General features: G+C 39.5%; 1 protein-coding gene across 3 annotated transcripts in view; it reads right to left on the reverse strand.

Annotated features, from left to right (window-relative positions):
• Window positions 1-5,353: 5,353 nt before the first annotated feature.
• The window catches only part of SEC23A (SEC23 homolog A, COPII coat complex component), a 58,062-nt gene continuing 51,391 nt past the window's right edge, over window positions 5,354-12,024 (reverse strand). For all 3 annotated transcript variants that reach the window (XM_080936048.1, XM_080936049.1, XM_080936050.1), the window contains exon 20: window positions 5,354-7,090. In XM_080936048.1, the coding sequence (XP_080792174.1) occupies window positions 7,001-7,090 (90 nt within the window). In that variant the 3' untranslated portion in view covers window positions 5,354-7,000. The remainder of the gene's footprint in view (window positions 7,091-12,024) is intronic.

A 12,024-nucleotide genomic window follows, 5' to 3' on the forward strand; every position in this document is an offset into this window, starting at 1 on the left:
AGAGGAGAGGAGAGGAGAGGAGAGGAGGGGAGGGGAGGGGAGGGGAGGGGAAGGGAGGGGAGAGGAGGGGAGGGGAGGGGAGGGGAGGGGAGGGGAGGGGAGGGGAGAGGAGAGGAAAGAGGAGAGGGGAGGAGAGGGGAGGAGAGGAGAGGAGAGGAGAGGAGAGGAGAGGAGAGGAGAGGAGAGGAGAGGAGAGGAGAGGAAAGAGGAGAGGAGAGGAGAGGGGAGGAGAGGAGAGGAGAGGAGAGGAGAGGAGAGGAGAGGAGAGGAGAGGAGAGGAGAGGAGAGGAGAGGAGAGGAGAGGAGAGGAGAGGAGAGGAGAGGAGAGGAGAGGAGAGGAGAGGAGAGGAGAGGAGAGGAGAGGAGAGGACAGTGGCTTCTTCAGCACATCAGGCCACATTCCTACAGGAACAGATCCCTAATACCAGGCTTAATAAAGTTCCCTTCTCTGCCTAAATATCCAGGTTACTGCAGTCAGAAAAGGGTTGGCCAGTCCTGTGAACAGTGGATCTCTGATGGACTAACTCAAAACATTTTTTCAAACTAATCAGCTAACTACTAACAGCTGAATTGGGCACCCTACGTTCCTTAAAAAATAATTATTAGAAAGGGCCAGGTGGCTTCAGAGATAAACAGTCACAGTCACTGAGGAACCTGTTGGTTTTGTTAAAGAAATCTAAAGATTGTAAAGTCCTGGTCGAAGGTCACTTGAGTATGTAATATTGGAATCCTACGTGATACATTGTTTTCTGATCTAAAAGTAGGCTACCAACCGCAGTTGGCAACTTGTCTTATTTTGTATTGGACTGGAGGAAATGACAGTGACCTTTGCAGTTGACAAGGGTGCTCTCTAACAGTGAGCAAGGCCAATAAGCTCTGTAGAAGATGGCTATGTTGTATAAATTTTTTTTAAGTCTAGTGGTGTTTGCAAGAAAGTAAGCAATGGTCATCTACAATACTACCGTCATCACTGTGACAGGCTACAAGTTACCTTTTACATTCTCATAAAACACTCTAAAAGCCTGTTTTGTTTTGTTTTTTATTTTACCACACTTTTTCTTTGCTGTTCTTTCATCTTAGTTATATATATATCACATTTATCCTCGATTTTCCTGTTCTGGTGTGAAGTTATGTCCAGATATTTGGGTCTACTGTTCCATTCTTTCCTTTTTGTGTATTGTTTGCATTAGCATATTTTGTCATTGCTGTGAAAAAGACAAAAAGCAACTTAAGGTCAGGTGGACTGATTCTGTCTCATCGTTTGGGGAAGCAGTGCCTCATGGTGGAGAAGACCCTGTGGAAACCATCCTCCAGCTTCCTCCCTCATGGGGGCACTGTGGGAACCGCCCTGACTGCTTGTTCACATCAGCAGATAACAAGCAGAGAAAAGGGGTGCCAAGCTTTCTCTCCCCACATTCAGGACTGTCTCCTAGCCAGTCCTCGATGGAAACAGTGTTGTGTACATACCCAAGCACATCTCTTGTGTGATTCTAAATGTAGCCAAACTAGCAGTGAAGATTAACAATCACAATACTAACATTACAAAGAAACAAAAAAAAAAAAAAAAACAAAAAACAAAAATAGGATAGTGAGAACTATTCTCAACAATAAAAGAACTTCCTGGGGAATCACCATCCCTGACCTCAAGCTGTATTACAGATCAACTGTGACAAAAAGTGCCTGGTATTAGTACAGGGACAGGCAGGTAGATCAATGGAACAGAACTGAAGACCTAGAAATGAACCCACACAACTATGGTCACTTGATCTTCGACAAAGGAGCTAAAAACACTCAAAGAAAAAGAACAGCCACTTCAACAATGATGCTGGTTCAACTGGCAGTCAGTATATAGATATGCAAATCCATCCTTTCTTATCTCCTTGAACAAAGTTTAAGTCCAAGTGGATCAAAGATCTCCACATAAAACTAGGTACACTGAAACTATTAAAAGAGAAAGTGGGGAAGAGCTTAGAACACATAGGCACAGGGGAAAGTTTCCTGAACAGAACACCAATGGCTTATGCTCTAAGATCAAGAATAGACAAATGGGACCTCATGAAATTGCAAAGTTTCTGTAAGGCTAAGGACACTGTCAAGAGCACAAAATGGCAACCAACAAATTGGGAAAGGATCTTTACCAATCCTATATCTGATAGAGGGTTAATATCCAATTTATACAAAGAACTCAAGATCAGACTCAAGAGAATAAAATAATCCTATTAAAAATAGGAGTACAGAGCTAAACAAAGAATTCTCAACTGGAAAATACCAAATGGCTGAAAAGCACCTAAAGAAATGTTCAACATCCCTAGTCATCAGGGAAATGCAAATCAAAACAACCCTGAGATTCAAAAACTCAGGTGACAGCAGATGCTGGCAAGGATATAGAGAAAGAGGAACACTCCTCCACTGTTGGTGGGATTGCAAACTGATACAAACACTCTGGAAATCAGTCTGGTGGTTCCTTAGAAAATTGGACATAGTACTACCTGAAGACCCAGGTATTCCATTCCTGGGCATATATCCAAAAGAAGCTTCAACATATAACAAGGACACATGCTCCACCATGCTCATAGCAGTCTTATTTATAATAGCCAGAAGCTGGAAAGAACTCAGAAGTCCTTCAACAGATGAATGGATACATAAAATGTTGTACATTTACCAAACATTGTACATTTACTAAGATATTAGAAATAATGACTTTATGAAATTCCTAGGCAAATGAATGGAACTAGAAGCTATCATCCTGAGTGAGGTAACCCAGTCCAAATGAACACACATGGTATGCACTCACTGATAAGCAGATATTAGTCCCAAAAAGCTCTGAATACCCAAGAAACAATTCAGAGACCTTATGAAACTCAAAAAGGAAAGCCAAAATGTAGATGCCTCAGTCCTTCTTAGAAGGGAGAACAAAACACTCACAGGAGGAAATATAGGGACAAATAGAGGAGCAGGGATTGAAGATCATGCAAACACTGCCTCACCTTGGAATCCACTCCGTATGCAGCTGATGCCAAGAAGTACTTCTTCTAAGTAAGCACTGCAGGAGCCAGATATGGATGCCTCCTCAGAGGCTCTGCCAGAGTCAGATACAGTTGAAGATGCTTGCAGCTAACACAGGGTCCCCAATGAAGGAGCTAGAGAAAGGACTGAAGGAGCTGAAAGGGTTTGCAACCCCCACGGGAATTATCAACCAAACAAACCCTCCAGAACTCCCAGGGACTAGAACACCAACCTTTGAGCACACATTGAGAGACCTATTGATCCAGTTGCATATGCAGCAGAAGATAGCATTGTCTGGCATCAATGGGAGAACAGGTCTTTGGTTCAGTGAAGGCAAGTTTTCACAGTGTAGGGGAATGCCAAGGCACTGAGGTGGAGAGGGTGGTTAGGAGAGGGAGCACCTTCATGGAAGCAAGTGGGGGGTGGGAGTGTAGGGGAAGAGGATAACATTTGTAATGTAAATACAGAGAAAATCCAATAAAAACACTAAAATTATTACTATTTGGAGGGAAGATAAATAGAAAAACAATTTAGAGACACAGAAAAATGAGTTGAATTTTTAAAATTAGAAGGTTAAAACAGGTACAAAAAAGTGAATTCAGTGTGCTGTTCTAGTCAAGATGATGGTCTGTGTTTAATGTTTTTGCTGCCACTGACAGTGTCATGACCAAGGCAGAATGATATGAAACGTTTGGAAGGAAACAAATAAAAGACAACATCTGGTCACAGCTGTTGTGATTGTATTAATGACAGTGACATAGAGCACTATATAGGGAGGAGTAATCACTGTCCCACTGTTAATTTATGATGATATGAAAATAGTAAAATCAAAGGAAGAAGGAAATGTGAATGAGTGATACAGACACAACCAAATACAAGAATACTCACATTGGTACTATAGACATGGAGGATGAAAACCAAAGATTCCAAAACTGGGGACGGAGAACAAACAGGAATAAGGTGCAAAGGACATGTGTGATGACCCATCATGAAGCACATCACTTTTTATACTGACTTAATACAGACTTCACACACACACATACACACACACACACACACACACACACACACACACACACACGCACACACACGCACACACGCACACACGCACGCACACAAAGTGTAGTATTGTTGAAATCTTAAGTCTGAAATCTTGCTATTAGTAGCAAAACATAAAAAAATACACTCTTTCATATGTAAAGACTTTTAAAGTTAGCCAGAAATGATGGGACATCCGTTTAATCCCAGCACTTGGGGTAGAGAATCACGGATCTCTGAGTTCAAGGCCAGCCTGGTCTACAGAACAAATTCCAGGACAGCCAGGGCTACACAGAGAAACCCTGTCTCAAAAAATAAAACAAAAAAATTGTAATGTTATTTTCAAAATAGAACAATTATTGTGGAGGTCAGTGGTTACAGGTACCAAAATACAAATGCAAGTTCTAGATTCTAGAGCAGTTAGGCTTTAAAAGAACCATCCAAACATTTGCTAAGAACTAGCAGGAGCTCAAAAGTTAATACAAAAAAAAAAAAAAAAAGGAGATAGCTGATAGCCCTGACTACCACATGTTACATGAATCACATTGTACAGCCAAGTATGTATAATTATCTCTACTAAAAGGAAAAATAACAAAAGAAAATATACGTTTGGCTTTGTTACTACACAGATTCGAAATACCACACCTAAAGGTTAATACTTAGATCAAATTAGATGCTCAACTCTACACTACACTGCTTTGTCAACCGTGTGTTATGCACCATTTCCTAGGGTAAGGGTTGAGGTCTGGTGAACATTACACAACGTGAGTAGGCTGAAATGTCTGGACCTTGCTGTAAGGGTAAAGAGAAATGGCACAGTCCAATTTGTGTTTCAGAAACAACATTCTTGGCCATCAAGGTGTCTCAGTGAATAAAAGCATTTAATACAAAAGCCAACAACCTGCATTCAATCCTACAACCCAGGTAAAAAGCTGGATGCAGTAAACACACATCTACAGTCCCAGCACTTCTCTGGAGAGATGCAAGGTGGAGGAGACAGAAGAAGCATCTGGAGGCTCAAAAGGCCAACTACCCTGGAGTAGCAACATGGTAGAAACTAAAGAGAGGGTGCCTTGAGGTACAAGGTGAAAAGTGACTTCAAAGGTGCACGCACGGTGGTACTCATACAGCAGAATTCACATATATGTAACACACACACTTGCTTTCACACTGAAGTAGCATAGTAATCCTTGGAATCTAGGAAGAAGGATAGAGAGGGAGGTTATATAAGAGGCACTAAAGTCTAACTGAACAAAGTTCCAGTGTTCCTCAGCACAGCTGACTGTGGCAGTTCACAACAATTTATTGCATATTTTTATAAGAATTAGGAGAAAAGTATGAAGGTTTCCAGCACAAAAAAATGTTTAGAAGAAATGAAAATGCTAATTAAGGTAATATGATCATCACTATACATAGGAGTTGAATTATCACATTGTACTCATACATGTGTACATCTTGTGCCAATCAAAAATTTAGGCCCAGTGTGGTGGTGTATGCCTTTAATCCCACCACTAGGGAAGCAAAAGTATGCAGATCTCTGAGTTTGAGGCTACCCCAGTCTAATAATGAGTTCCAGGACAGCCAGTAACATAATGAAGCCCTGTCAAAAAACAAAACAAAACAAAACAAAAAACAAAAAAAAAGTGCTCTAAGTTTACATTAAGTTTCCCAGACTTTTAGTAGATTTTAAAATAACTAAGAAAACAGAAAAAGGTATATTTTATTGGCATTTTAGCCTAACACAGTTCAATTGAAATAAAACAGAACAAAGCAATTCATTTAAACAGTTGAGTATAACAACTGGAAGTCTCTGTTGGCCATTATCTGATTGTGTTCATGCGAGTGCACCACAGCCCCTGCTGCGCCCACCAGAGCCCCTTCCATGCACAGCATTTGATACATAGATTTCATTGTCAGACTTATCTGCTTCCACAATGTAAACATTTGCTACAGGTAAACTTTAAAAGGTAAAAGTGAATGATACTAATCAATAAATCAAACAGAACTATCTCCACATGACATAATTAAACATTATATTAATACTGTCTCAGTAAGAACCACAAACTAATAAATTCACAAGAAAACAGAAACAGAGTAAAGTGAAAACTCCTAAAATAGTGTTAAAATACTGAAGAACACAATAGAAACGTATCTAAGAGGGGGAACAATAAAATGATATAACAAAAAACAATGTATGGTCAGCAGCTATACCAGCCTTTAACTGCAAAGAATTTCTCTAATCACCATGACAATATGCTTTGTTTTTCTAGATTCCTTCCTTTAAAAAATTACTCTAGTTAGTGAGTTGGGTTCTCTGTGGGAATTTCACATTTAATGTCTGTTGCAGGGTTGTTAGCTCACTCAAAATTTTTAGCTCGAAATAATTTTTGAAAATGACAAAAAACATTAAATTACCCTCACAAAAATTGCTACTATAAAGTCAAATAACTCCTAGATAAACCATAAAATAAATCCAATTTAACGAAGTACAGAATAGCATATACAATGTATGCTTTAAAAAAAAACAGAAAATTACTTCACAAAAAGGCAAGCTGTCCATACATCATCACTACTGATTTGTTCCTTTCTGGCTCTTATTAAATAGTCCCTCAAAGGTCAGGGGGACTCCAGTGCCATTCTGGGTCTGTCCTCTATACAGATAAGTGTATCCGCAATACAGAGCAAACCATTCTAACTCTTTAAACATAATTAAATCATAAAGACTTCAAAGTTATAAAACCAGTTATAATACTGTATCAGGCAAAACAAACTTGTTCTCATTGCTCTCACTATATGTCAGCTTGATCTACAATCATCAACATTTTTCCATGGCACCTCACACCACACAGAAACTAAACAGGTTTAGAGAGAGAGATCTCTGTTGTTTCCACAGATAAATGAAAAAAGCAAAAGAAACTGAAGTAGCAATTCTTGGGTGTCTGACACATCTGGCATGTCAAGCAGCACTCGACACAGCAAGTTTCTTCAAGTGATCCATGAACACTTGTAAGCTAACATCATCTGTGAGGATGGGTGCCCCGGACTCCTGGTGGAAAAGAAGATTTGTCATTAGAACACAGGTGGTACTGAAGATACCCATGCAAGTCTCTAAAGCAGACAAATTATTTTAAACACAGTAATGGCCACCATAAGGACCCTGGTTCCCAAGATCGAAACTTCTCTAAATCCCTATGATTTCCTGAGTAACAGGACTGTATTTGTTGTATAGGTACTGCTCCCAAAACATTACGTTTCTGCTAGTAAATGAACTGTCTCAGGCTGGGCTGAATTACCAGAGCACCAGTGTGACTGAGTGGATGGTATGGCTCTCCGATGGCCTGACCTGGGAAAGACGCATGGAAAGAGGTGCCTTCATCACTGGTAGAAACTTGACCAGCACCATGGAAATCAGTATAGAGGCTTCAAAAACACTGCTTAATGTTTTCATTTATGTAGAAACCAATGAAAATGTTAGAAATGCATTCAAACAACAAAGGAAAGCCAGAGCTGCCATATGATGGAGCTGTCCTACTCTTGAGCTCTTACCTAAAAGACCTGAGTCCTGCACAGAGATGTGTGCACACTCACATTATTGCTAAACTGTCCACAACAGCTAACTATGGAACTAGCCAAGATGAACAGATACAAAAAGTGTGGTGCACATGCGCACTGGAACATTACTCAGATACAAAGAAGTCATATTTGCAGAAAATGGATGAAACTTTAACTCACTCTTAAGAAAAGTAAGCCACAATCAAAAAACAAACAAACAAACATGCTTCCTCTCATATGCAGAACCAAGACTTGAGGGTGTATGTATATGCATTTTCATTCCCATCCATCTTCATCAGGTCACACATATGTGAAAGTATGTAAAAGAAGACTAGGAAGGAAACTGAGACAAGTAATTTTAATGGGAAAGGAGGTATTTCAATGGGAAACATTTGACATTAGAATAAAGTATAATGAAGGCTAGAGGGATGGCGCCAACCACTCAGGGAGCTTGCTACTCTTTCAGAGGACCAAAGTTAGATACCAAGGAAGGACCCTTATCAGGTGGTGCAAACTTGCCTGTAACATCAGCCCCAGGAATCTGTCACCCACCATCTCTGGCCTTCACAAGCACTGCACAGACGCACACAGACACATACCTATACAGGATATTAAAAACAATCCTGCTAAGTGTGGTAACACACATACTTAGTTCTAACATTAGGAGGCAAAGGTAGGTTGATCCCTGTGAGTTCTGGTCTACAGAGAGAGTCCTAAGACAGCAGAACTACACAGAAAGACCCTGTCTTAAAAAAAAAAAATAAGTATATAAGAAAAATTAAATTAAAAAAAATAAAAACTATAAGTGGAAAATTGGAAGACACCATAAATAAATATAACTGTGCATTCTAACCTTAAAATTAATAATAATGAAAAAATAGCTAGAGTTTAAAGGGCTGGCTCAGCAGTCAATCAAGAGCAGTTGTTGTTCCAGCAGAACATGGCAGTGCACAATCACTAACTACAGTTCCAGCTCCAGGGGATCCAACACCCTCTACTGACACACACACACACACACACACACACACACACACAAATAGTGATAATAATAATAAATCATCTCTCTCCTTGCTAAGATACCTTGGTCTCCAGACTCCCTTCTCCGTGGCATTTTTAACAAAAATGCTAGCCAAAAGGAAGCTATCACATTTCTTTCTTTCTCTTTCCTTTCTCTCTCCCTCTCTCCCTCCCTCCACCTCCTTTCTTTCCTCCTGAGTAAGGTTCTCACTATGCAGTCCTGACCGACCTGGACCACTGCCATACACACAGGATAGTCTTGGATTCACTGGCACTGGGATTAAAGGCATGCATACTATGCCCAGCTTATAATAGCATTTAAAACAGTCTATGCTTATCAATTTCTCTAGTCTTTTTAATTGATTTTCTGTAATTAACAAAAGTGAAAGAAAATTTCTAGTATTCATTTTAATAAGAACTATACTGGAAAACTATTTTAATAACCCAATCAACTGGCAATGAAATTTTACTTTGGCAAAAAAAAAGTATTTCCCAGTTTACTATCTGAATTTTTTTTCACTTTTTCCTAATTCACAAATTCCATCATTAATAAAATTTTTAAGTTTACAAACAGGAAAATTATAGAAATCAGCAGATTAGTGGCAAATATGAGATGAGAATTCACAGCTCCATGGATATCTATCTACTCTGGCATGCCACAGACATGCCAAAATACATTCTGAATAAAGGAAAAATCATGAAGTACATTAATGCCTATGGACGTGAAAGAATTGGCAAGGAAGGAGCAATGGGGCTGAGGAAATGGAGTCAGAATGCCTGGGTTCCTGTGTCTCTGTTGCTTCCTATTCACGTGGCTCTCAGAGCCCATGAGATCTGTTTTCTGCACGTCCACAGTAACAAGACCTGCCTGTGCCCACCAGTGCTGTAAGGATGACCTAAAGCTTAGAGCAATGGGACATCAGGCACACTTAGTAAGCACATGTCAGGATTACGTGTTTGGGAGATCATCACTGTGTGATGCTCTAACACCAGTTCTCGTTCTGCACTCACTCTTTTCCCAGGAGAGCTCAGATGTCAGCAACAACAATCTAGTGACTACTGCTCGTATTCTTCCTGTAGCCGATTTTTTTTTACTTAGTTTACACTTCTTTACATCCACTCCTAGATCTCTGAATCTCCTATGCTGCTAATTTTCACATATTACAGAGATATTATTTCAAATGTATAAAATACTAATGTACAATTCAATTCTATCAAAAGGTAGCAGGGAGTTGATATCTATTTTTCAAGTGAGCCTTTTTTCTGTTCAAAATATGCCAAAAGATAAATGTAAACAACCAACCTAACCCACAAAACCCTTTGGTCTACAATGGTGTCCTTCCTGAAAGATATGCAGGGCAATGGTCGCATAAAACTTGTGGGAGTAAGCAACCAATATCTGTTGACTTAAAGCCCAGTACATGATACGGAACCCATCCCCAATACTGTTGGAGTCACCAAGAGCCAGAGACTGTAGATACATATCCCAGAGACCTGGGATAAAACCAAGTAGTACTGTTCTGAAAACAACAGCACAGCAACAAAATGATCCCTAATGACACTGCTATGCTCATAGATCAGTGCCTTGGGCAGCCATCATCAGAGAAGCTTCCTCCTGCAGCACATGAGAGCAAATACAGATACCCACAGCCAGACCTTGTGGAGACAGTGAGAGACTTTGGAATCCTTATCCCTAAAATAGGTCTCCATCAAATAAATCCCTTCCTTCAGAGCTCAGTGATTCTCTGAGGAAAGGAAGCAGAAAGAGTGTAAGAGCCAGAGATGATGGCGAACACCAAGAAAATAAGACCCTCTTAATTAGTGGCTCTTAACCTTCCTAATGCTTTGACCCTTTGATACAGCTCCTTGTGTTGTGGTGGCCACTAACCATAAAATTGTTTTCATTGCTACTTCATAACTGTAATTTTGCTATGTTATAAATTGTAATATAATTATTTGGAGACAGAGGCTTGTCAAAAGGGTCACAACCAACATGTTGAGAAACACTGCTCTAAATCAACATGATCAACGTTCAAAAGAATTCACAGAGACTGGGCAACATGCACAAGCCTGTGCAGATCTGTATAGCTTTCAGTTTAGTGTTTTATGGGAGTACTGAGTGTGTGAACAAGTGGGTCTCTCTTGTGCCTTCTTTTGGGTTCTTTTCCTTCCCTTTGTTTGTTTCATCCAATTCAATGTGTTAGCTTTTATTGTATGTCATATGCCACATTCCTCTAGACACTGTTTGTTTTCTAATGAGAACAGAAAAGGAATGGATCTAGATGGGAGGGAAGGTGGGAAGAAACTGGGAGGAGTAGAGGGAGCTTACTGGCAGATACTCTTGCCCAGTGAGCCTTCTTGCTGGCCCAGGGCTCTGTTTTTAACCCAGGCCACTCTAGCTGCAGATTCAGAATTTATAGTTTAAGTTAATTTAATGATTCCAAGTTGGGAATTAATTAGCTGAATATTTTGCTAAATATTAATGGAATCTGACCTCGCAACCAGAATGTATTATGTGAAGAGGAAAATCTATTATTAATAAAAGAAGTAAAAATAAGTAAAATATGTTCAGGAGCTCATCAGATAAATGTACTTTTGACATGAAAGCCTGAAGACTTATGTTCAATCCCTGTACCTACATAAAGGTGAAAGTAGGGAGCTAATTTGAAGGTTTCCTCTGACCTCTACATATGTATTGTGGCATGTGCGCGCACACACACATGCATATATACATACATATATACTACGTGCATACATACACACATTCCAATAATAAGAAATAAAATAAATTTTAACAAAGCACATCCAAGATTAGACAGCTAGGCTCAAGTTTTACAACACTAGGATATAAAGCACTGGTAACAATGTTGCAGGGATGCCCTCTGCAGGCCACTCATGGATAACACTTATCACTGGAGTTTTGTTTGTTTCAGTAAGAACATGTGTGAGTTTGTGAGTGGTGTTCATGTGTTGTGTGTGTGTGTGTGTGTGTGTGTGTGTGTGTGTGTGTGTTTTCTCATTATTAAAAGTCATTATTAGAAGTCTTTTTCCAGGGGCTGGAGAGATGGCTCAGCGGCTAAGAGCATTGACTGTTCTTAAGAGGTCCTGAGTTCAATTCCCAACAACCACATGGTGAATCACAACCATCTGTAATAGCCTCCAATGCCCTCTTCTAGTGTATCTGAAGAGCTACAGTGTACTCATAAACATAAAATAAACAAATTATTTATTTTTTAAAAAAAAAAAAAAAAAGAAGTCTTTTTCACCCACAAATTTTTTTTTACGGGCCAAAACCTTGTTTCTATATTTTGATTATTCATCAGTTTTCAGAAGCATGAATATCATCCAAAATGTTTGTGATGTCCTTACTTGTTACTGGCTGAATTAAAGCAGCTAACTTTGAAAGAAGTT

This window comes from Micromys minutus (genome assembly GCF_963924665.1).
Source record: "Micromys minutus genome assembly, chromosome: 1".
Lineage (NCBI taxonomy): Eukaryota > Metazoa > Chordata > Mammalia > Rodentia > Muridae > Micromys > Micromys minutus.